A 25,000-nucleotide genomic window follows, 5' to 3' on the forward strand; every position below is an offset into this window, starting at 1 on the left:
CTTGGAACTGGTCTGTTTGCCACCGGTATTTCCGTACTTCCGTGTTCCTTGACTCGGTGCTGCGCTAGATGGTATTGGTGTGCAAACGTTTGTCCACAATGTTCGCATTCCTTCCTGGGAAACGGTTTATTCAACTTGGCTTTGGATCTAAACTTTCGAATTATGTGCGTCCGCGGTCCGTGCTTGTAGCTCTTGTGTGATTTCAGCGTGCTTTCCTTGAAGAATGCCTTTGGACACATGTCGCACTTAAAGTTCTGGTACTCCGGATGAACGGGATAGTGGCCTTCCAGTTGCGTTAGGAGAGCGTACGTCTTATCGCACCGGTCACACTTGAACGGACGTAACGCCATGCGCTCGGAACTCCTGGGGCAGTCGTGCTCCTTCATGTCTTCCTGATTGAAAAACTTTGCAAAACACGCCGGACACTGCACAAACTGCGACTCGTCGATGGTTTCACCGTGGAGTTGCTTCGTGTGTCTGAGCTGCTGAGTCCAGTTTCTGAACCGTTTATCACAGTGCTTACAGGAGCGTGTTAAAGCACCTTCGTCAGCTTCTTCCGTAATGCCGTGAACTTTTTCGTTGTGCGCCTTGAAGTTACCCTTATGGTTGTACGATCGATCACACTTCTCGCAGCGGTAGCTTGAAGCGGGCGTTGTTTTGCTCCTCTTGACCCGTTTCTCGTTGCTGCTTGATTTTACCAGCGCGAAATAATCTAGCTTTTCCAACTTGATGACGAGTTCTTTGAAAACGCGTGGTTCCTCCTCCAGCGCCGGTTCAACGTCAAGAGTGTCAACCTCTTCCTTGGTTGGCTCTTGCAGGTTGTCAACATTCGCCGCAATGCTCTCAACGAGCTCGTCGCCTTCCGTCGAGTCATTCTCGAAGTAATCCAGATCGAAGTCATTTGCAAAATCGACCATCTCATCCTTGATGAAAACTTCGTTCGCTGCAAAGCCATCAGCTGTTGGTTCGCAGGACTCCTTGAAGGAAAAGAAAAAAAAAACATTTAATAAACGGAAAAAAATCCAACCATTAGCCTTACATTTTTTGCCTCAGCGAAAGTATCTTCCAACTTCACCGGATCAACCTCCTCGTTCTTGACGTCACACTCCACTTCTGCTGGCAATCCCTCAAGTTCAACATAGTCGACCTCCTTTCGCGTCTTCTTCCGTCCACGCTTCAGAATAGTTGGTTTCGCAAGACCCAGCACATCCCAGTGCTTTCGCCGCTCGTGTTTCTGCAACTCTTGCTTTCTATAACACTTGTAAGGACAATGCACGCATTGGATCCTTCTCTCCGCTGGATCCACAAGCCCCATAACTTGCCAGTGCTGTTGCTGTGCATGATACTGCATTGCTTGCTTCGAAGCAAAGTCCAACGGACAATGCTCGCACGGAAATCGCTTCGGGTAGGGGTCTACTGGTTTCGGCTCTACCTTGGTCGGATCAACAGCTGCTTCGACCAGCGAAGATGGATCCGCCAAATGGTCCAGTCCAAGAAATCGGTCATGTTTGCTGCGTCTCATGCGAACCTTGCCCTCCTCGCCGCTCTTTTTCGGACGTTCCCGCTTCTCACCGCCTTCACCCATCAAACCGCTCGATCGGCACTTTTTCCGGTGATTTTCAAGCGCTTGCTCGCTCCGAAGCTGCTTGCCACACTGCGGACAGCACAGTTCCTTGACGCCGCCACAGGTGGCCTCGTGCCGGGACAGGTCCTTCAGCCTGGCGAACGACTTCCCGCAGATCGTGCAAACGTGCTGGCCCGCGCCGTGGGTTGCCATGTGCAGATCTAGGTGGGGCTTCCGCGCGAATACCATCGGACATTCCTTGCACCGGAAGATCGGCCCGCCGACGCCGTGCTGGATGATCATGTGGATCTTCCGGCCCTCGTCGCTTTTGAAAATCCGGCCGCACGTCGGACAGGGCAGCTTCTTGCGCTCATTCTCGGGGATGTGCTTCGTTTCCAGGTGGTAACTCAGGCCGGTACGGGATTTGAACGTGGCCCCGCAGATTTCGCAACCGAACATTGGCCGTACGACCGGATCTGCGTGAGTGCGCTTGTGGACATGAAGCGATTGTTTGGTCGTGAGGATTCGGTCGCAGATATCACATTGAAAGGGATGCCTCGGGGGGCTTACTTCCGGTGGAAGAATTTCGTCGTCTTCCGGATCTTGGTTGAAATCATGCTGGAAAGTAATTTGTAATTTGTTGTTTTATTGGTTACGATAACCTGTTAGTTAGTTTGTTTTTTTAATGATTGTTGTCTTGCATGTTTTTGGAAACAATTTGTAATTGTAATTTTATTTGGCAACGATATCCTATTAGTCAGACTTTTTATCAGGGCAAGGAGGTGTTATACCTTTGATTCGACCATTTCAAGGGATTCATTCACTTCCATGTTTAACTACTTTTTTAGACTCAAATATCGTGAAATATTTTTTGCAACGAATAAGAAAAGTAAATGATGTATATCAAAACAAAAAACTAAATTAAACTGACATGACTGAACACCATACACTCTTAAAAAAAATCATGCATGTCTATAGAGCTTTATGACGTTTCACGTACGCACACTAGCGCACCATTTGATTTTGCTGCCTGACAAAATTTAACCTCACTTTTTTTCGTGTACGTACACGCAATACATACACACAAAGAAAAATTACTCTAAATTTAAAAAGATCGTTCGTTGGATTAAAAGTTCGCGTTGGTGAATATTCGTAGAAAGTTCAAACTTTTCAATTTAAAAGTTGGGAAGTTTTTGATACTACTATGCATTTATGGAACAAAATCGTTGTATTGGTAAAAGTATTTTACTTTTAATTGGAAAAGAAACCTTTTATGGCAAGAATACACAACATTTAGCACTACAGGGATAATTTCAGGAAAATGTACTTGGTTTTTTACATTTATTTAAAAAAAAATTAAACTGTATTTTAAAAAAAATTATTGTATTTAACGCTTCTCCACTAGTTTCTGCTCAAGGTAGGCCAATATCCGAGTCCAAGCTGTACCGATTCATACGGTACGCCACCGGTCACTTCCGAATACCCCAGGACGGTTCCGGATGAAGGTTTTGACGCGCGACAGCAGTGTAACACGATGGTCACGTTTCCGGCCTTAATCAGGATAGTCTTGGAGGAGCTGGCCGTTGATTCGGGAAGGGTGGTCGACGTTTTCCGGCTGGAAAGTAAAGTGCCTGAACGGGGAGTTCCCGATCCTTGAAGCGCATCCGGAACATGGAGTTGATGAGGCCCTCGGAACGGAATTCAATTTTGAGCACGTAATCCTACTTCGGGAATGAAACAGATTTTTTTTTTTGGCTCACTGTCCAGGTTCATTCGGCTGAAGCTGCGCCGTCGCGAGGTGAGTGTTTGTGGGTGGGAAGTTGCTAAAAGAGATGGAAAGTAAGTGAAGTTGGCTAGCCACTGCACACATTCTCAATACTCACCGGTGTTGTAAACCGCCGACTCCGAGTGCATCATCCGCGCTGACCACCTTCGATTATGCTGCATCTCGTCGTCCTCCTCTTCGTCGGATCCTTCTCCTCACCGTGAAAGTAAACTTTCTCCTACTTGTCCAAAAACCTCGTTGTTCACGCAACACTTCGGCAACGCCATCTCCTCGATGATCTCGCCTCAGTCCTCGCGTGAATTGACCTTCAATCACCAATCCCGGGCCACCACCACCGAATACAACCGGTGCGAATCCACATTCCTACCTCTCATCCTACAAAAACAAACAAAATCAATCACTAACCCCCCAAAACACCTAAGCTTCCTTCTTACGCATTCCGGCCGTGGAACAGCTGCAGTTCCTGCAGGATGCTGGCCTTGTCCTTTTCGAGCACTCGACCTCGTCCCGCTCCTGCACCATCCTCCTTCGAAGGCGTTCCGCTGCTGCTGTTTGGCTCACGAAGGTTTCCGCGTCCGAGTCCTGGCTGCTACCGCGGTCGGCTTTGCTTTGCGTCCTAGACATACCAGCACCACCGGACCCACCAAAGTGTTTGTTTACATTTGCGACTTAGGCGTACACGGTTACACGAGAACGTCGAAATGAAAGAAATTTTACAGTCAAATTAAAAGGAAAAACTTTTAAATCAGTGAGCAATGAGATTTTCAAAAACTGTAGCAGTAAAAGTTTTCATTTTCAAAACAAGAAAAAAACTTTTAATGTAGCAAATTTTAACAACTTTTTAATTCGAAAGTAAGTTACTTTTGTCATTACCGGAATATTTTTTTGTGTGTACGCACGTAGATTGCTCTATTTTTATGAATACACTGAAGATAAAAATCACGCCAAAAATGTGTCGAATTCGGAATTCTGAAACGGAATTCAATCCGAATCGTTTACGTTTTCCGTTTCAAACGCAACAACCAATTCCGTGTACGTACCGGTTGTTGCGTTTGAAACGGAATACGTAAACGATTCGAATTGAATTCCGTTTCAGAATTCCGATTGGGTTTGACTGGGTTGGTGCCGGTTTCGTTGCACGGTCAGCTGGATGTACTCAGAATCAAGTTCAAATCCACTCAAAATCAGGATCAGATCTCGAACTGAAAATGAGTGGTTTTCTGAACTTGATTATGAATGGATTTTTCACTCAAACAACAGTTCAAAAGCTGAACTGGCGTTTGAGTAAATTGAACTTGTGTTTTTATGAAATTTTCGTTTCTGGTACGTCAGTCTTCAAACATTTGCGGCTGAGTTCAGTTTTTACAGGTAAGATAAAGAGTCGTTTCTTTGGACAGTTCGGATTGTCCGGAAGATTCAAATGCAAATCTAAACCTTTCTCCTCCAACGGATTGAACATCCTCCAGACAACCCGGTTAGGTCTTTCGGGTGGAGCGGACGGCGCAACATTTGCTGGAGGAGGAAGTTTTTACTTTGCTTTCCATCTTCCGGACAATCCGGAAGGTGCCAAACCAGACTGGAAGTTTCTGACATCTAGTTAGTTGGTTTTCCTTCAATGAAATATTCAAGTTTTATTTTATTTTTTCCAGGTTTCACAGCAGTCGATTCGCTGACCGGTCTGGGTGGTCCTCGTCCACGGCGTCCACGTTACGGGCTCTGCGGTTTTTCGCCTAACAGTTCGTGTACCTTTCGACTTTCGACATCCACTTGGTTCGATACGATCACTGTTGAAGAAATGGATGGGGGGTTTGGGGGTCAAATTCACTTCGACCAGTCTCCCTATTTATAAATAGGATCTCTACTTGTACATACCAGTCGTTGTGTTTGAAACGGAATTCGTAAACGATTCGAATTGTATTCCGTTTCATAAATCCGATTGAGTTGACCGATTACAGTCAAAATTCGAATTGAACTATCTGGGCAGGTTTCTTTCAAAAGTTTTGCCGAAAAAGTTGTTGACAATTTCTCTCAAATGACGATAATACACGTTTATTAAACATTCCCCAACCTATTACGAATCGTTCACTCCCGCGAACCGGTTATGGTTGTGCTTCCGCTGCTCGTGCAAAACAATTCTTTTCCGGAAAACGGTCCCGTACTCGCAGAACTTGCACTTGTACTTGTAATCCTTCGTGTGACTTTGCACGTGAACTTTCAAACTGCCGCTCGCGGTGAAGGTTTTGCCACAGGACGGAAAGGAACATTTGTACCGTCGATCGTTGCTGTGAGTTCGCATGTGCTGCCTGTAAGCGCTCGTTCCTCTGAACGTTTTACCGCAGACTGTGCAAGGGATCGCTTGAGCGGCTCGGGCGGCCTCGCTCGCGTACTCGGCGTGCACGTGGTACACGTGCGATTTGAGGTTTGTTCGCATTTTGAACTTTTTGCCACAATGCTCGCAGCAGTACTCGCGGCCCATGTGAAGCTCCCGGTGTCGGTTCAAGATTTGTTGGCTTTTGAACAGCTGATTGCAGGTCTCGCACGCGTAGTACAACTCTTTTGCAATGTGTGCTTTCTTCTTGTGGCTCATGAGCTCTGATTCGGCAAAGAAACCCTTCGAGCATTGATCACACTTGAAGTTGTGGTATTCCGGGTGGACGGAATAGTGGCCCTCCAGATGAGGTTTCGCGAAATAAGATTTATCGCACAGGTTGCACTTGAAGGGACGTTCCCTTCGGCGAATGACTCCCTTAAGGCACAGATGCTCCGCCATTTCCTCGTCGGTTGCGAATTTCAAACGACACGACGGACATTGCACAAATTGCGTCTTTTCGATGCTTTCTCCGTGGATGTACTTTCGATGGTAGATCAGAGCGCCCCAGGCTGTGAATTGTTTCTTACAGTGCTTGCAGGTGTGCTTTAATATTGTAACTTCTTTTGGTGGGGCTTCTCCCACGCCATGAACCTTAGCCTTGTGAATCATGAGATTAGTCTGAAGATGGTATGATTTATCGCACTGGTCACAAGGGAAGTTTCGTGGAAGCGTCGTACTTGCTGCTGGTCTGTTTGCCACTGGTATTTCCGTACTTCCGTGTTCCTTGACCCGGTGCAGTGCTAATCGGTATCGGTAGGCAAACGTTTGTCCACATTGTTCGCATTCCGTCCTGGGAAACGGATTTTTGTACTTGGATTTGAAGGGGCGAATCTTCGTCACCGCAGGTTTCACCACCGGTTCGTGCGCGTTCTTCTTGTGTTTGTTCAGCTCCCTCTCGTTGTAGAATCCGTTCGAACATTGGTCACATCTTAAGTTCTGATATTCTGGATGCACGGAATAGTGCGCTTCCAAATGAAGGAGGAAAGAGTACGTTTTACGGCACAGATCACACTTGAAGGAACGCTCCCTTGGTTCCCTTTCGCAAACGCCACTCTTGGTGCAGACGTGCCCGTTCAAGTCTTCCTGATTAAGAAACTTTGCAGGACACGACGGACATTTAACGAACTGCGATTCGTCGATACTTTCTGCGTGGAAAAACTTCAAATGTTTGACCAGACTTGGCCAGGATTTCAACTTCTGTCCGCAGTGCTTACAGGTTCGAATATTAGCACCTTCACCAGGTTCTTCCGTGATGCCGTGCACTTTTTCGTTGTGCGCCTTAAGGTAATGCTCAAACTGGTACGATTTATCGCACTCCTCGCAGCGGTAGCTTGGTGGGAGTGCCATCTTTGGTGGTGGTTTGATTCTCGTTGGCGTTTCCGTACTTCCGTGTTCCCTGACCCGGTGCTTCGCTAGATCGTACTGACGTGCAAACGCTTTTCCACAATGTTCGCATTCCTTCCGATTAAAATGTTTCTTGCCGCTACTGGACTCCGCGAGGGCAGAATAATCCAGTTTCTCCAATCTGATGACGAGTTCGTTGAAAATGTGTGGTTCCTCCGACACGTTGCTCTCCAGGTCTGGTTCAACTCCAAGAGCATCAACTTCTTCTTTGATTGGCCCTTGTGGGATTACAAGATCAGTCGTAATGAGCTCAAACGTTCCCTCATCAACGTTATTATCGTTTTCTGTTGAATAGTTGAATTCGTACTCCCCAAACTCAATCTCATCCTTGATGTCAACTTCGTCTGTTAAAATTGTATCTGGTGTTGCTTTTTCACAAGTTTTCGTCTGCTCCTGAAAAATACCAAGTGCGATTAAAAACGACAACAAAACAAGCATTTGCACTCGATCTTACGCCATTTTCTTCGTTTCGCTCAACGTCTTCAGAAATTTCCACGTTCTCAATAGGTTCGTCGAACATCGGATCTCCGTGTGCGACGTCTTCTGATTCGATCGGATTAACTTCCTCTTTTTTGGTGTCGCACTCAATTTCTGCTGGCAATTCGTCAAGTTCGACATGGTTGCCCATCTTCTGCGGTCTGCCTAGCTTCTTCGGAACCCGCTTTTTCTTGCATCCTCGTTTCATAAGTGGTTTTGTAAGACCCAGAACATCCCAGTGCCGTCGCTGCTCGTGTTTCTGCAGTGCTTGCTTTGTATAAAACTTAAACTGACATTGCACGCATTGGAACCTTCTCACAAAAGTTGGTTCCGCAATACCCATAACTTCCCAGTGCCGTCTCTGTGCGTGATTCTGCAGTGCTTGCTTTGAAGCAAACTTCAGCGGACAATGTTCGCAGAGAAAACTCTTCGGAGTGAAATGTACCGCATTGGGTTCAAGCTCCACCGGTTCAGCTTCTTCAATCAGCGAAGATGGATCCACCAAATGGTCCAGTCCAAGAAACCGGTCATGTTTGCTGCGCCTCATGCGAACTTTGCCCTCCTCGCCGCCCAAATCGCTCTTCTTCGAACGTTCCCGCTTCTCACGGTCACCGACTTCACATCTCAAACCTCTCGAACGGCATTTTTTCCGGTGATTTTCAAGCGCTTGCTCGCTCCGAAGCTGCTTCCCACACTCCAGACAGCACAGTTCCTTGACGCCACAGGTGGCCTCGTGCCGGGACAGGTCCTTCAGCCTGGCGTACGACTTCCCGCAGATCGAGCAAACGTGCAGCCCCGCGCCATGAGTTGCCATGTGCAGATCTAGGTGGGGCTTCCGCGCGAATACCATCGGACATTCTTTGCATTTGAAGATCGGTCCTCCGGCCCCATGCTGAATGGTCATGTGGATCTTCCGGCCCTCGTCACTTTTGAAAATCCGCCCGCACGTCGGACAGGGCAGCTTCTTGCGCTCATTCTCCGCGATGTGCTTCGTTTCCAGATGGTATTTCAAACCGTACTTGGACTTGAAAGTGGCCTCGCATATCTCGCACCGGAAGGTTTCCCGTTGTTCTGGGTCGAGATGTTTTGTTTTGTGGTTGTTGAGGGACTGCTTGGTTGAGAGAATTTTGTCACAGATTTCACATTGAAAGAGGTGCTTTTTGGGGGGTTTTGGTTCTCGTGGGAGCAAATCTGCTGCTTCCATTAGGTTTTGATTGTCTTCCGACTAGAAAAGTTGTTTTGCTTTATTTATTGGACAAAATGTTGTGTAATTGAGATGTTACCCTTAATTCAGCATTTTTGTCGTCAGCAAATGGCGTTGCGTATTTGTGCAACATAACTCGATTGTTCAGCTTGTAAAAAGAATCTGGTCGAAAATGCCTCGAACAAATGCGGTCATTATTGATAATTTTTAGGTCTTTCGGATGGCAATTTTCGGCCTTTGCTATAGCTTGCAGCCATTTGACCTGCCGTATATTGTCGGCAGGGAAATGGTGCCTAGTTAATCCTTTAGGCAATTTGTTGAAGTCCGTAGGCGTGTCACAAGACGGAACCAGGCACTTCATTTTTAATCCACCCGACAGAAAGACCTATCAAACTGACCAAACAAAATTGCTTTGATTTGCTGTTTTCTTTTTCACGCGTCACGTCCGTGGTTAATTCACCCTTGTTTTGGTATTTGTCCATGCATTTTGGGTATTCGCACTGTTCTATCTTTGGAATCTTTGGAAATCTTGTACTTTAATTGGATACGGTGACTTGTTTTTGTAAATTTTACATCAACTCAATAATTATTAGGAACCTAGCCGGAAAACGGCCTGAACGTAAAAAAAACAAACTTTAGGTCGTACACGCACATTCAAAATAACTCATTTCTGAGTTAAAATCACTCAAATTCAGCCAAAAACGAACTTACTCAGGAATGTAACTCATTTCCCCAGTTAACTCAATCGGAATTCTGAAACGGAATTCAATTCGAATCGTTTACGTATTCCGTTTCAAACGCAACAACCGATTCCGTGTACGTATCGGGTTGTTCCGTGTCAAGAAGCACGCCGAGGTCCTTGACACAGTTTTCCCGGGGGATTAATGTGCCGCCGATCTGGTAGTCAAACTTGATTGGGTTGCGTTTCTTGGAGAAGGTAATGACAGAGCACTTGGTGGGGTTGACGAACATGCGATTTGTTTCACACCAGTCCGCGAAGATGTTCAGTTCCTGTTGGAGGGCTTGAGCGTCGGCTGCATTATTTACTTGACAGTAGATCTTCATGTCGTCTGCGTAGGACAGACGCGGCCCAGAGAGGGAGTGGTTGCAGTCGTTGTAGTATTATTTATAGCAGGAAGACGAGTGGTCCGAGATGACTTCCCTGTACGATACCGACGATACCCGAAAAAACGTGCGTGTACATAACATAAGACTGGTTGCAACGCGGCTCTACTTTGTTCTAGCTGTTTCATTTTTCAAATAGAACTGAAACAGACCACCCGCAACGCGGAGTTGCAGTTTTATTTTTCGAGCAGTATTTTGTAACCGGAATAAAACTGCTCGACGAGTTTGTTTCAAACGTGAGACGATTTGGAACTGGAATAGAACTCAGTTTCAAAATAAATCAGATATATAGAGATATCCACGTATTCTTACACACACACTATGATGCTGTGTTGATAATCATACGCACACAATTAAAAGCATTTTTTTGAAACAACATTTAGATCAGCGCGTTGCGAGCACCGTGTTCTAGTCTCATTTCCGCCAGTTCTAAAAATTTAAAACTGCTCGCAATTTGAAACAAATATAAAACTTCGCGTTGCAACCAGTCTAGTGGAGTACCCGCCCTCGAGCAGTTTTTGACATTTCGCTCCATAAGACATACATTATAGTAGAAAAAAGCAAAAACTGCTCGAAGGCGGGTGCTTCATTCGCATGGCAGAGGATTCTAGCAGAGTTCCCCAGTCACGACGTTCTAGCAGGATGCTAGCAGTGTTCTTACAGAGCTGAATATTCTTAGAGCATTCTAGCAGAAATGTTCCACCGTTTTAGCAGGATTCTGGCAGGACCAGCTCTGCTAGAATATTTCGTGACTGGGATATGGTAAGTTCGTTTGAAGAGCCGGTACGGTGCCGCACTCGTTTGTGCCAGTTTCTCTGTGCATGTACGTACCGGTTGTTGCGTTTAAAACGGAATTCGTAAACGACTTAAATTGTATTCCGTTTCATAAATCCGATTGAGTTGACTTGGTACAGTCAGAACTCCAATTGAACTTACTGGGCAGGTTTCTTTGTTTAATTACCCGCCAAACATATGAGAATTTCTCTCAAGTCGCATCAAAAATAACACAAAATTATGACGAGAATACACGTTTATTAATCATTTCCCAACCTATTGCGAATCGTTCACTCCCGCGAACCGGTTATGGTTGTGCTCCCGCTGCTCGTGCAGCACAATTCTTTTCCGGAAAACGGTCCCGTACTCGCAGAACTTGCACTTGTACTTGTAGTCCTTCGTGTGACTTTGCACGTGCACTTTCAAACTGCCACTCGCGATGAAGGTTTTGCCACAGGACGGAAAGGAACATTTGTACCGTCGATCGTTGTTGTGAGTTCGCATGTGCTGCTTAAACGCGCTTGTTCCTCTCAGCGTTTTACCGCAGACTGTGCATGGGATCGCTTGAGCGGCTCGGGCGGCCTCGCTAGCGTACTCGGCGTGCACGTGGAACACGTGCGATTTGAGGTTTGTTCGCATTTTGAACTTTTTGCCACAATGCTCGCAGCAGTACTCGCGGCCCATGTGAAGCTCCCGGTGTCGCTTCAAGTTTTGTTGGCTTTTGAACAGCTGATTGCAGGTCTCGCACGCGTAGTACAGCTCTTTTGCAATGTGTGCTTTCTTCTTGTGGCTTACGAGCTCGGATTCGGCAAAGAAACCCTTCGAGCATTGATCACACTTGAAGTTGTGGTACTCCGAATGAACGGAATAGTGGCCCTCCAGATGAGGTTTCGCGAAATAAGATTTATCGCACAGGTTGCACTTGAAGGGACGTTCCCTAGGGCGAATGACTCCCTTGAGGCAAAGATGCTCCGCCATTTCCTCGTCGGTTGCGAATTTCAAACGACACGACGGACATTGCACAAATTGCGTCTTTTCGATGCTTTCTCCGTGGATGTACTTTCGATGGTAGATCAGAGCGCCCCAGGCTGTAAATTGTTTCTTACAGTGCTTGCAGGTGTGCTTCAAGATTTTGGTTGGATGATACTTTGGTGGGGCTTCTCCATCGCCATGAACCTTGGCTTTGTGAATCGTGAGATTAGTCTGAAGATGGTATGATTTATCGCACTGGTCACAAGGGAAGTTTCGTGGAAGTGTCGCACTTGCTGCTGGTCTGTTTGCCACTGGTATTTCCGTACTTCCGTGTTCCTTGACCCGGTGCAGGGCTAGCCGATATCGGTAGGCAAACGTTTGTCCACATTGTTCGCATTCCGTCCTAGGAAATGGATTTTTGTACTTGGATTTGAAGGGGCGAATCTTCGTCACCGCAGGTTTCGGTTCGTGCGCGTTCTTCTTGTGCTTGTTGAGCTCCCTTTCGTTGTAGAATCCGTTCGAACAGTGGTCACATTTGAAGTTCTGGTATTCTGGATGCACGGAATAGTGCGCTTCCAAATGAAGGAGGAAAGAGTACGTTTTACGGCACAGATCACACTTGAAGGAACGCTCCCTTGGTTCCCTTTCGCAAACGTCTCTCTTGGTGCAGACGTGCCCGTCCAAGTCTTCCTGATTAAGAAACTTTGCAGGACACGACGGACATTTAACAAACTGCGATTCGTCGACACTTTCTGCGTGGAAAAACTTCAAATGTTTCACCAGACTTGGCCAGGATTTCAACTTCTGTCCGCAATGCTTACAAGTTCGAATATTAGCACCGTCACCAGGTTCTTCCGTGATGCCGTGCACTTTTTCATTGTGCGCCTTAAGGTAATGCTCAAACTGGTACGATTTCTCGCATTCCTCGCAGCGGTAGCTTGGTGGCAGTGTCATCTTCGGTGGTGGTTTGGTTCTCGTTGGCGTTTCCGTACTTCCGTGTTCCCTGACCCGGTGCTTCGCTAAATCGTATTGACGTACAAACGCTTTTCCACAATGTTCGCATTCCTTCCGATTGAAATGTTTCTTGCCGTTACTGGACTCCACGAGGGCGGAATAATCCAGCTTCTCCAATCTGATGACGAGTTCTTTGAAAATGTGTGGTTGCTCCGACACGTTGTTCTCCAGCTCTGGTTCTACGGCGAGAGTGTCAACTTCATCGTTCGTTGGCTCGCAAGCCAGTTCAAGGTCCGCAACAATGTTCTCAAACGTGAGCTCATCAACGGGTTCGTCGCCGCCGGCCGAGTCATTTTCAAAGTAATCAAATTCGTAGTCCTCAAACCCAACGATCTCCTCCTTGATGATAACTTCGTTCGTTGCAAAAATATCGGATTCTTCAACTTGTTCGATCGGCGCCTGAAAGAAACAACAACAATTATTAATAATGAAAACCAAACTAGCATTTTTAATCCCTACACTTTTCTCCTCAGCGTAAGCAACGTTTGCAGGAATGACAACGTTCTCTACTAATTCGGACTTCATCGGACCATCTTCCTCCTTCACAGCGTCACATTCAACCATTTCCGGCAAATCCATAAGCTCAACATAGTTGACCAACTTGCGCGGTCTGCGAACTCTCTTCCTCGAAACTGGCTCCAACGGACGCTTCTTCGAAACTCGCACCAACGGACGCGTCCTCTTGCGTCCTCGTTTCTCGGGAGCTGGTGCCGCAAGACCCAAAACCTCCCAGTGACGTCTCTGCGCGTGATTCTGCAATGCTTGCGAGGTAGCAAACTTCAGCGGACAATGCTCGCACGGAAACCTCTTTGGATCGAGATCGGCCGGCTTCAGTTCATCCTTAACCGGTTTCTCTTCCTCGATCAGCGTCGATGGATCGGCCAAATGTTCCAGTCCAATAAACAGGTCATATTTGCTGCGTCTCATGCGAACCTTGCCGTCCCCACCGCCGGAGCCGCTCTTCCTCGGACGACCCCGCTTCTCACCGACACCAGCCTCAAACCCATTCGGCTCCCAATGCTTGGTCTGCTCGTGGTTCCGAAGGGCCAGCACGGTGACGAAAGTCTGCGAGCATTCCGAACATCGGAACGTCCTCCGGTGGACCGCCTCGTGCGTCTTTAACGCTTGCTCCGTGGCGAATCCCTGGCCGCAGGTCAAACAGCGAAAGTTCCGACATTCTTGACGACACTTTTTCCGGTGATTTTCGAGGGCTTTTTCCTTCCGGAACTGCTTGCCACAGACAGCGCAGCACAGATCCTTCACGCCGCAGGTGGCCTCGTGCAGGGACAGGTCCTTCAGCCTGGCGTACGACTTCCCGCAGATCGTGCAAACGTGCTGGCCCGCGCCATGAGTTGCCATGTGAAGGTCGAGGTGGGGCCTCCGCGCGAATACCATCGGACATTCCTTGCACTTGAAGATTGGTCCGCCGGCCCCATGCTGAATGGTCATGTGGATCTTCCGACCTTCACTGCTTTTGAAATTCCGCCCGCACGTCGGACAGGGCAACTTTTTGCGCTCAAAGTCCGGGTTGTGCTTCGTTTCCAGGTGGTAATTTAGGCCGGGCTGGGACTTGAACGTGGTCTCGCAGATCTCGCACCGGAAGGTCTTCCGGTTGGCCGGATCTACGTGAGTGAGCGCGTGGAGTTTGAGGGACTGCTTGGTCGTGAGAATTTTGTCGCAGACTTCGCATTGTAAGGGGTGCTTTTTAGGGGGTTTGGGTTCCGGTGGAAGAAAATCGTCGTCTTCCGGTTCTTGGTTGAAGTCCGCCTGAAAGTTGGTTTGTTTTGTTTTTTTTTGTCGTTTCGATGTTTGTGCAATTATAATGTACCTTTGATTCGTTTATTTCAAGCGTTTCGTTCACTTTTTCGAAGAGTTCTGAACCTGAGTTGTCCGCTTCCATTTTGAACAGATCTGATTTTTGTTTCACACAAATTCCATGAATTTTGTTCAAAAATTTTACGACGAAAGTGCCGAAATGACTTTTGCATCAACGAACTAAACGTAAACAAATCAAATAAATTGAACACTTTTGTTGGAAACTTATTGAAAAGTTTTGATTTAGCGCACCCCTCAATTTAGAGTACTTTGCCCTAAACCCCAAAAATGGTTCGTTCCTATTAACGTGCAAACTTGACAAAATTTATTCTTGAAATTTTTTTCAGTGTATATAGGTAAGCAAGTGTTTATAAACAACGGCGTTATTTCCTGCGACTAAAATTTAATCAGATCAAAATTTCAGTTAAAAAATTGCCGTTTCCGAAAATATGAGTGCTTCTGGTGAAGACGCGCCCCCGGAACCGGTCGAAACGATTGCCACTGCAGATGGGGTAAGGAATTCAGCTTGAATCTGTTGGAAATCATCAAAACTTGCTAATAAAAACATTCCAGCCCGATACCGAGAAACAAACGACGCAGCAGCTCCGGTGCCAGATTTGTCCGGCCGTGTTCCGCTCCAGGGCAAGCTACCGGGACCACGTGGACAAGCACGCCGGAGTGGTGTTGGCATGCGGCAAGTGTGACGCCGTGTTCAAAAGCCGCGAAGGTCGCCGGGTGCACATGATCCTCAAGCACGCCGAAGGGGTCACGTACCGGTGCGAGGAATGTCCGATGATTTTCGCGCGGAAGGCGAACCTGCGGCTGCACATGACCACGCACGGCCAGAAGCCGCACGTGTGCAGCGTGTGCGGGAAATCGTTCGCACGAATCGAGAGCTTGAAGCTCCATGAGGAGTCCTGTGCCAGTGGCGGACCCAAAGGGCTGGCTTGCACCGAGTGTGGCCAACGGTTCCGGAAGCCGGAGCTGCTTGAAAAGCACCGCGAGCAGGGCCACCCGGAGAAGGACCACCAGTGCGGGCACTGTGGCCAGGGCTTCGAGTCCAAGCGAGCGCTCAGCCATCACGTGCGGGTTCACGAGGGCAAGTTCCGGTGTGGTCACTGCCAGCTGCAGTTTGTCACGGAGAAGGCACTGCGGAACCACGAGCGCCACCGTCACTGGGAAGTGTTGGGCATCGAGCGGGTGCTGGGAAGTCAGGGCAGGAGGAAAGAAGCGGTGGAGCGGCCAAAGGAGCCGAAGGTGCGCGTGCGAAGGAACAAACACAATCCGTTTATTGGGTTGGAACATTTGCTGGACAAGGAGAAGGATGGGAGCGACGGCAAGGTGGTTGCGACCGAGGAAGAACCGGCCAAAGAGGGGAATCAAACGACTGAAATCGTTATACTCTGCGAAAGGGAAGGAGACAAATATCAGGTTCTTTTGCCGGAGGTGAGTTTTTATTTTACTTTTACATAATTTTGCAGCTCAACTCTTGTTTGGATAATAAGCTAAGTATGCAGATTGGAAGGAACCCAGGAAGGAACGCCCCCGGAATTCTAAAACTAGAAATACTAAAATTTTAAAATTATAAAAATACGAAGTTATGAAAATATGGAATTATGAAGTTTTGAAATTAGAATATAAGAAAATTATAAAATAAGCCTAATATAAATGTATTGAAATATTGTCTTAAATTCTTTTCTTAAATTCTTAAATTCTTAAATTAATAAATTCTTAAATTCTTAAATTCTTAAATTCTTAAATTCTTAAATTCTTAAATTCTTAAATTCTTAAATTCTTAAATTCTTAAATTCTTAAATTCTTAAATTCTTAAATTCTTAAATTCTTAAATTCCTAAATTCCTAAATTCTTAAATTCCTAAATTCTTAAATTTTTAAATTTTAATTTTTTTGTTTGTTTTTAATATATTATTCAAATTTGTAAATTTGTAATTTTTTGAATTTGTGAATTTCTTTTAAATTTGTAAATTTTTAAATTGTAAATTTTTTAATTTGAAAATTTGTAAATTCTTAATTTTTATAATTTCTTATTATTAATTTTTCATCCCAGATTTTTATTTTTTTTTTAATTTTTGAAAAAATAGAGTTTTTAAATGTTAGAATTTTCGAGGTTTTCCTAATTTTTTATACTTTTGAAATTTGAACTTCTAATTTCTGATTTTTTTTAGGTTTCTTCGAATTTTAAAATTTTTGAGTTATTGAATTTATAAATGCAGGCCAACGGTGCATGATACTGATGATACTCGTCGGTTGACACACCTAGGCGAGGAACATCCCGGAAGGAGCCCAACTACATCCGTAGTGCTGTTTGGGCAAAACAGCATGGCTCTGGTTCCTTGCAAGTGTCCTATTTTCTTACCTCCACGTTGGCTTGGTTTAGTCATCATGATGACAAGGTGTAACCTAGCTGGTGGCCTGTGGAAACGACTCGTAAACCTTTGACCAGCGAGGGTCAGAGTAGAGACGGCTAAAAGAAAGGGGCGCGACAATGTGGGAAAGGGCAGTAATTTGTGATTGTAGACGGTATTGTTTTGATTCGCAGTATGTTGAGTCAACTGCTGTTGATGTACCTGAGCATCGCAGAACGGGGTTTCTCTTCTTTCCATTTCAGCTAACAGCTATCTTCTGTTTATTTACTATCCTCCATTTTATTTCGATTTTACTTATTTGATTCTCTTATTTCTCAACGCTTTTCCACTCTATTTTACCAATTGAGGCTGCTGTAACAAACTGTCTGCTTTCCCTTAATTTGGCAGCGATGTCAATTTTGTTTATCATGTGCCTTTTCTTTATTTATCTATTTGAATAATTTCTCATCTTCCCTATAAATTGCCCACAATACAATCTAAGCTTGTTTGTTACCTCTATTTATTAACTATTGTTAATTTGTTTATCTACTTCATAAATTACTATCTTTCTTTTACTATTCTGCCGTTCTACGCATAATTGTCCCATGTCATTTTTGGACGATTGACTTTTTGTCATTTTTATGTTTGATTTGACGTATTCTTTAAGAAAAACACATAAAAACTGGTACTTTGTTCGGGAACTCATTATAAACAACACCAAGTCTGTTTGTCCCATCGCTAAACTTCTACGCATAATTGTCCCACCAAGTATTTTCTTACACGGAATCATTGGTTTTACGAAGCATAATGCCTTGTTTACCTGTTGTATAGCAAGAGGATCACAAATAAGGGTGATACACGGCTAACTGGGACGATTAGGGACTCATAGGGCGACTAGGAACCCAAAGGACAATTATGCGTAGAAACACAAAAATCGGTCGAAAAATTTCAATTGCGTTTTTCTCAGTTGCACTTTTTTGAACATGGGACAATTATGCGTAGAACGGCAGTATTGATTCTTTACATAGTACATTTCCTTCACTGTCCATTGTTTTGAAACTTCACCTTCTTCTTAAGCAAGTGAGGTTCGAGCCCTTGCTCAATTTATGGAATGATTAAAGGATTGACACAAATATTACTATTGTACTTTTGAAAAACTTTTCTAAAATGCTTGGGACCAAAATATTGTAACAAAACACCGCGACAAAAGAAATAGCAACAGATAAACACGACTCAACAATAGGGAAGATTTCAGGAGAAAACAATACACAGTAAAATAACAACTATTTTTGGATTCAAACTAAAAATAAAACAGTTTTTGCTTTAATGAAAGTTGATAGGCACACTTTAAATGGTTAGGCGCTTATACTTACATCAAACCCTACGTAATGTACCACCCCCGGCCGAGTTAAAATGCGTACTGACTCAGAGAAAGGGTGAGATGTAGGTGTTAGGGCAGTGCGTGTTCGTCGGGAACCTAGTGCATAAGATCGGTCAAGGCCCGTTCTTACACTGAAAATTGCGAATTGCGAATTCAGATATTAAAAATTGTTGAAATTTCCTTTATTAATTTTTAAAATTGTTTTTTTTGTTATTTGAAGTTTCTGAAATTTTAGTTTTGCCATATTTTTGAATTATTTGTATTGTTGAATTACAAAATTTCTGATTAGTATTGAATTTTCAGTAAGAAAATATATATTTGTATTTGTATGATTTCTTGACAGAAATGGTCCTACTTGACGGCTCGTTCCAAGAAGACCGTTTTCCATTCATTCAAACAATGCTTCTGTCATAGCTTGCAGCATGCGTTGACCATAAAAACGGATATTTTGAAGGAATCCGGCGCCGCCGGATAAATCCGCGTTGCGCAAGCTCAGGGTTGAACGGATGACCATGAACCCTTAGAGAAAAATGTTCCTTGGACCATCCCCGACACGGCTACCTAGTGTAAGTGTGGGTTAAAGTTTGTCGCTTAGCCTGTAGGAGCGTTTCAAGTAAAATCACGCATTTCCCATAGTAATTTCCATGTAAACTTTAACCCCCGAGCGACAAGCCAGTTTTCAACCAAATGAGCTCAAATTTGGTATGAGAGTCCCTATGGGTACCCTCTACAAGATAGACCTTATTTCAGCCGGATCCGAGCACTTTCGAAAAAAATGACCCACCCTAATATTTATTTTTATTTACGCCTGATTTTTAAAGCTATCGTAAAAGAAAATATTTATTATAACCAAGACAAATATCCTTTTTAGGAGCCAACATCAAATCATAAATCTTTGCATAACATTACCATCAAAGAAGAGGAAATCAAATCGGAACCGTCCGACGAGGAAGACAATAGTGATGCCTTCGGTAGTCCAAACCCTGAATCGGACACGGAAGGTGAACGGGACATATTTGAGAATATCGATGATGAAAATGAACAGTCGTCTGAAATCAACGTCGAGCAAAGGCGCCCAAAAGTAAAACGCAAATCAAACCCGGCGGTGCGTCGCAAATCCTACGCCAAAAATCCTCGGCCGGCAAACTTTGCTTGCGAGACGTGCGGCAGGACGTTTTCCTACCAATACCACCTGAAGGCGCACCGGGCCAAAGAGCACGGCGACGGAGTCGTCCCGGTGCCGAACAGAATTCGGGCTCATTTTTGCACACACTGCGAGAGGAACTTTTCCGTATGGAAAACCTTGGTGTGTCATCTGGAGAAAGCTCACGGCGAGCTGATTGACGAAACAAAGTTCGTTCGATGTACGTCGTGTCACCGAAAGTTCGTCAGTGCCGACGATTTGCGGGTGCATTCGTGCATGAAGGGTTCGCACGTCGGCAAAGATCGCCGGTTCGCGTGTGACTTGTGTGAGAAAACGTATGTCAGCGCGCATGGGCTGGAGCGGCATCGTTCGGCCCATCCGGAGCATCAAAAGACAAGCTGTGACGAATGCGGGAAGCCTTTTGCTAGCGAGAAAGAGCTCCAACAGCACAAGAAGCGTGTCCACGTGAAGCCAAGCCATGTGTGTGAGATTTGCAACAAAGCGTTCAAAGGACTGCCGCACCTTAGAATCCACGCCCAAATCCACCAGGAGCAAAAGGCGTTCTGCTGTGAGTTCTGTGGGAAATCCTTCGCACAACGGAACGGTATGACGGCACACGTGCGAATCTACCACGCTGAACAGGTGGGCGAAGATGCCGTCGCAGAGCGGGAAATAACTTGCGAGATTTGTGCGAAAAAGTTAAAAGGTAAAAGAAGCTACAAACTGCACATGAAAGTGCACGACACTAGCGAGCGCAAATTTCCGTGCAGTTTTTGTGACACGAAATTTATCACAAAGCAAGATCTGGTTCGACACGAGCAACGTCACACCAAACAATTCCAATTCCGATGTCGCTTCTGCGGCAAGGGATCAACGCGTCGACGGCAAATCGCGCTGCACGAGGCGCGCATCCACAACTGGCCCGCCCCGTTCGACGTCAACTTGCTGCAGCACAAGTGTGGCGAGTGTGGGCGTGGCTTCGTGTCGAAATCGGCCCTCAAAACGCACGAAACGCTGCACGGGGATGGTTTGCCCGTGCCGTGCAAGATGTGCGACAAGCGGTTCAAAAATGTCAAATACATGACGTACCACATGAAGATGCACCACGCGGACGATGAAGCCGCGCAAGAAACGGGCAAAGGTAAGGGCGGCGGTGGTGGTGGCCGAGGAGGCGCAAGAGGAGGTGGAATTTAAGGCGATTGAAATTCACGAAAATCCGTTGCCTCCGCTGGAGGAGGAAGCTGAGGGAGGGGAAACTAGCGGGGATGGCAGCACGGTGGTTTCCACAACGTTGCAGGTTAAGTCCGAGACTAGTTGATAATCATGTTGAGCAATAAAATGGGATTTGTAAACATTCAATAGTATGATATTATTTTACAAGTGAAAGAAAGCCAAATAAATTTGCGTTCCTTAAATATTTTTTTTTTAATTGCCTCCTAAAATTAAGCCTAAATTTGAGATATTATTGTTCACAACGATAAAGCTAATTTTTCTGAGTAAATGACCCTTTGTACGAACGCAAAGGATTTAAAATTGATTTTTTTAAAAATAACTTCGCGGTCCTTATTGACAGAAAAGGTCGTACTTGACAGCTTGTTCCAAGGGGACCATAGTTGATCCATCGAAAAATGTTGTCTTGTCAATTTATTTTTTGCATTAAAATGAAAAAAAAAGTGATCAGAAATTGTTTTTAATCGTGTTTTCTACACTGCAAAAAATCCACACTTTTGACGTAAGTGTTTCACATTTAAATCCGCCGCATTTGCCTAACACATCAAATTTATGTGTCAGTCTTTTGATTTTTCTTTTGAACGATAATTTCAAATTCAATACAAATCCACTTAAATTTCAATAAACCTGCTTATGTAGTTTAATTGCTTCAACTCTTATTTTGCATTGTATTTTGATATTGATTTTGAATTAAAAATTATGTTGGGTTTATTTATTTTGTTTATTGCATACATTTATTCAGTTACATTTAAATAAACTGATAGAAACACTTTTCCGAGGCACTATAATCTCTTCAGAATAATCACATTAAAAATTCCTGTTTCTCCGGTCCCTTGCGTAGCCATTGACTTGAAGTTCTTCTGATACAGGTTCTGCAAGAAATGTTCATGCTGATGCCAAGTTTTTTTCAAACTTTCCCGAAGTGGCCGGACCGGAAAAAGGTCGGAATCTTTGCCTGGGAAATAAAATAAAATCATAAACAAACAGTTAAAGCAAAACTGCGTGAATCATACATTTCCAAAGTTCTGTCACCTTGTCTGTTAAAACAGCAACTTCACAAATTTGAAAATGTAATTAAAAGTTTTTGGTCACGTTCGAGGTAATAATTATTGGAAAAATCTGGAGAACCAAATTTTCACTTGCACTCGTGGCTAAGATTGATGAAAAGATGGCGAAGATAAAGCAATTGGGTACTAAAGCCATATGTAAATTTGTATGCACAACGGTAAAAAGCACGATTAAAAACCATTTCTGATCACTTTTTTACATTTTAATGCCAAATTTTTGTTTGACAAGACAACATTTTTTCGATGGATCAACTATGGTCCCCTTGGAACGAGCTGTCAAGTAGGAGCTTTTCTGTCAAGAAGGACCGCGAGGTTAATTTTTCAAAATTGATTTAATAATCCATTTTAAACTCTTTGTGGTCGTACAAAGGGTCATTGTACTCAGAAAAATAAGCTTCATCGCTGTAAACAATAATATCAGCAATCTAAGCTTCATTTTAGGACCCAATTCTATGAATTTTATTTCTAATGGAAATAGTCTTGAGCTTCATTTGTCAAACATTCAAAATTCAAGTGTTTAGCTCTTCATGTTGCCGCATTTGGGAAGAAGATCAATTTCAAAACATTGCCACATAATAGTGAAGTGGAACATTATGTCAAAAAGTTATGTGGCATGGACACTTGAATGGAAAGTGTGTATTTTTTGCAGTGTACCGTTGTGCATAAAAATTGACATAGGGCATAGGGCCTAATTAGGACCCTATCGAGAAATTAAAAAAAGAGATGTGTGCCGGTAACATGGAGTTAAACTTTCGCTACTGTCATGGTAAACTTCACAGAAGCTTGACAGAAAGTTCAACTCCATGTTGCACTTTTGATTTCTCGATTCTTCGATTCAAGTTGTTTTTTTTCTGCCAAAAGGCTAATATGCAGATCAGAAGGAAAGGGATCAAGAAACAGCTTTACGAACAGCAGAACAAAGCAGTGTGAGCGATTTCTTGGAGCTTTTCTTCACCCTCTCTGACTTATACTAACTGATATATATATACTGACTTATACTGACGTACCTATACTAACTTGATTTTGAGTATTTGATGATAATGCATGATTTTCTCCTACCTACCCAAAATCAGGTAGCTTTGAAGCACAGACATGTCTGTGTTTGAAGCGAATGATTAACATTAGTTCTATAGAGCTTTATGACGTTTCGCGTACACACACTAGCGCACCATTTGATTTTGCTGGCCGGACAAAATTTAACCTCACTTTTTTTCGTGTACGTACACGCAATACATGCGCACGTAAATAACTCTATAGTCGTCAATTTCGTATAAACGTGTACGCTTTGTTTACATTCTTTTTAGCTTCAGATTCGGTTCAACGAGAACTACGGAATCCGGATACAGATCGCTTCAGTGCGAATATTATTTTGTAAATTGTTGTTCCTGTCGTTGATTCTTCGTATCATTCGTATTTAGTTTGATACCATGAAAGTGCTCATCTCTGGCTTGGACATTCCGGGACAAATGGAAGGACAGCATGTATGTACCGGAACAACGGTGAAAATCAGACATCTAATTGCAAACCCCAATTGCCGGGACCGTGGTGTAGGGGTAAGCGTGATTGCCTCTCACCCAGTCGGCCTGGGTTCGATCCCAGACGGTCCCGGTGGTAAATTTTGAGACGGGATTTGTCTGATCACGTCTTCCGTCGGAAGGGAAGTAAATGTTGGTCCCGGACTAACCTAAAAAAGGTTAGGTCGTTAGCTCAGTCCAGGTGTAGGAGTTGTCTCCCTGGGTCCTGCCTCGGTGGAATCGCTGGTGGGCAGTTGGACTAACAATCCAAAGGTCGTCAGTTCGAATCCAGGGGTGGATGGAAGCTAAGGTGTAAAAAGAGGTTTGCAATTGCCTCAACAATCAAGCCTTCGGACACCTAGTTTCGAGTAGGAATCTCGAAATCGAGAACGCCAAGGCAATGCTGTAGAGCGAATAATTTGATTTGATTTGATTTTGATTTTGAATTGCAAACTTACTTTTTAGACTAATATCAAGCGAGAACCTGAAGAATTGAAACCGGATGGTTCCGTACTCCATGAGCCTCGATACTCGATCGTTCCGGAGAAGGATACAGTGATTTCCATTAAGGAAGAATGCGTAAGATCGATAAAAATAACTTGTACTTGCTTGTATGCTGATTCTTATCGAAATGTAACTTTTAGGAGCCGATACAAGATAACCTTTTTGGAGACGAAGATATCAAGCAAGAAATCATCGAGTTCGGAGAGTATGAATTAAATTCAGCTGAAAATGATTCCAAAGATAGCGAACATCGCGTTGATGAGTTTGACAATGGTCATGCTGACTATCTCGACGTTAAACCACCACTAGTTGCCAAGGAACTCGTCATAAGATTGGAAAAACTAGATTATTCTTCGCTGGTGAAAAATCTGTACTCCAGCCAGCAATGCGAACATTGCGGACAAACGTTTGTCCAGCAGTACCGGCTAGCTCGGCATCGGATCAGGAAACACGGGAGCTCGGAAACACCTGTAGCAAACTGGCCAATTCGAAGTAGGTTGCACTCGCGAAATTTTCATTGCGATCAGTGCGATAAATCGTACTACCTGGAAACTAATCTCGCGATTCACAAGTCCAAGGTTCACGGCGTTGGGAATACTCCACCAAGGGATAACGCATTCGTGAAGCACACCTGCAAGCACTGTAGCAAGCAAATCACAGGATGGACTTTTCTGGTGTACCATTTGAAGCATGTTCACGGAGAAAGTGTCGACAAGTCGCAGATTGTTCCATGTCCACGGTGCAGTAAGAAATTCACTTCCCAAGAAGAATTGGCCGAGCATTTCTGCTTGAAGGGACTCTTACGCGAAAAGGCCCGTCCCTTCAAGTGTGACCTGTGCGATAAGGCGTACCTCGCCAAAATTCATCTGGAGGGCCACTACTCCGTTCATCCCGAATACCACAACGTAAAATGTGATCAATGTTCGAAGGGTTTCTACAACCAGAGGGAGCTCAACACTCACAAGAAGAGTACACACAAAGCAAAAGAAGCATACATCGAGTGCGGGACCTGCAAAAAGTCGTTCAAATATCGAAGCAATTGGCTACGTCACCAGGAAGTTCACAGCGACTGCGAGTACTGCTGTGAGCAATGCGGTAAAAAGTATAGAACTCGAAATTGCCTCAAATCGCACATCAGAGATGTACACTTACATCCGACCGATGAAGCATTTCCCTGCACTATTTGTGGAAAAATAATGAACGGAAAAAGAGCTTTGAAAAAGCACACCGAAAGACACGGCCGCGAACGGAAGTTCAAATGTTCCTTTCCTCCGTGTGAGAAAATGTTC

The 25,000-nt window shown here is 44.6% G+C and overlaps 4 protein-coding genes and 1 long non-coding RNA gene across 5 annotated transcripts; 2 read left to right on the plus strand and 3 right to left on the minus strand.

The window, feature by feature from the left end:
- Nucleotides 1-5: 5 nt before the first annotated feature.
- On the minus strand, nt 6-9,429 carry LOC120426265 (zinc finger protein 208-like; the record flags this gene model as incomplete). Its single annotated transcript, XM_039591007.2, has 7 exons — nt 8,886-9,429; nt 7,580-8,827; nt 5,426-7,518; nt 5,062-5,134; nt 2,356-2,400; nt 1,040-2,182; nt 6-977 (listed from the first exon to the last, which is right to left on the minus strand). Coding segments are annotated over exons 1-7 (5,856 nt in total), but the record flags the coding sequence as incomplete, so codon positions are not given.
- LOC120426281 (uncharacterized) lies at nt 2,649-4,235 on the minus strand. Its single transcript, XR_005606680.2, has 3 exons — nt 3,785-4,235; nt 3,448-3,725; nt 2,649-3,387 (listed from the first exon to the last, which is right to left on the minus strand). It is a non-coding gene; the product is annotated as an uncharacterized LOC120426281 (long non-coding RNA).
- Nucleotides 9,430-10,951: 1,522 nt separating the features above from the next.
- LOC120426276 (zinc finger protein 62 homolog) lies at nt 10,952-14,677 on the minus strand. The gene is made up of 3 exons (XM_039591021.1): nt 14,520-14,677; nt 13,151-14,458; nt 10,952-13,090 (listed from the first exon to the last, which is right to left on the minus strand). Exons 1-3 carry the CDS (start codon nt 14,589-14,591, stop codon nt 10,982-10,984), a joined length of 3,489 nt encoding a protein of 1,162 aa, XP_039446955.1. The 5' UTR covers nt 14,592-14,677; the 3' UTR covers nt 10,952-10,981.
- Nucleotides 14,678-14,883: 206 nt separating this feature from the next.
- Nucleotides 14,884-20,751, plus strand: LOC120426280 (zinc finger protein 595-like). Its single transcript, XM_052711569.1, is given in 4 exon segments — nt 14,884-15,018; nt 15,080-15,952; nt 19,124-20,508; nt 20,510-20,751. Coding segments are annotated over 4 exon segments (2,526 nt in total). The 5' UTR covers nt 14,884-14,955; the 3' UTR covers nt 20,715-20,751.
- Nucleotides 20,752-23,105: 2,354 nt separating this feature from the next.
- On the plus strand, nt 23,106-24,994 carry LOC128093794 (zinc finger protein 761-like; the record flags this gene model as incomplete). Its single annotated transcript, XM_052711568.1, has 3 exons — nt 23,106-23,192; nt 23,673-23,786; nt 23,852-24,994. Coding segments are annotated over exons 1-3 (1,329 nt in total), but the record flags the coding sequence as incomplete, so codon positions are not given.
- Between the last annotated feature and the right edge of the window lie 6 nt (nt 24,995-25,000).

This window comes from Culex pipiens, unplaced genomic scaffold (genome assembly GCF_016801865.2).
Source record: "Culex pipiens pallens isolate TS unplaced genomic scaffold, TS_CPP_V2 Cpp_Un0143, whole genome shotgun sequence".
Classification (NCBI taxonomy): Eukaryota; Metazoa; Arthropoda; class Insecta; order Diptera; family Culicidae; genus Culex; species Culex pipiens.

Coding starts and splice junctions, on each gene's coding strand:
- LOC120426276 (XM_039591021.1), bottom strand. CDS start 14,591: ATGGAAGCGGACAACTCAGGTTCAGAACTCTTCGAAAAAGTGAACGAA. Junction 14,459..14,519: donor TTGAAATAAACGAATCAAAG/GTACATTATAAT, acceptor ACCAACTTTCAG/GCGGACTTCAACCAAGAACC. Junction 13,091..13,150: donor CTTACGCTGAGGAGAAAAGT/GTAGGGATTAAA, acceptor TGTTTCTTTCAG/GCGCCGATCGAACAAGTTGA.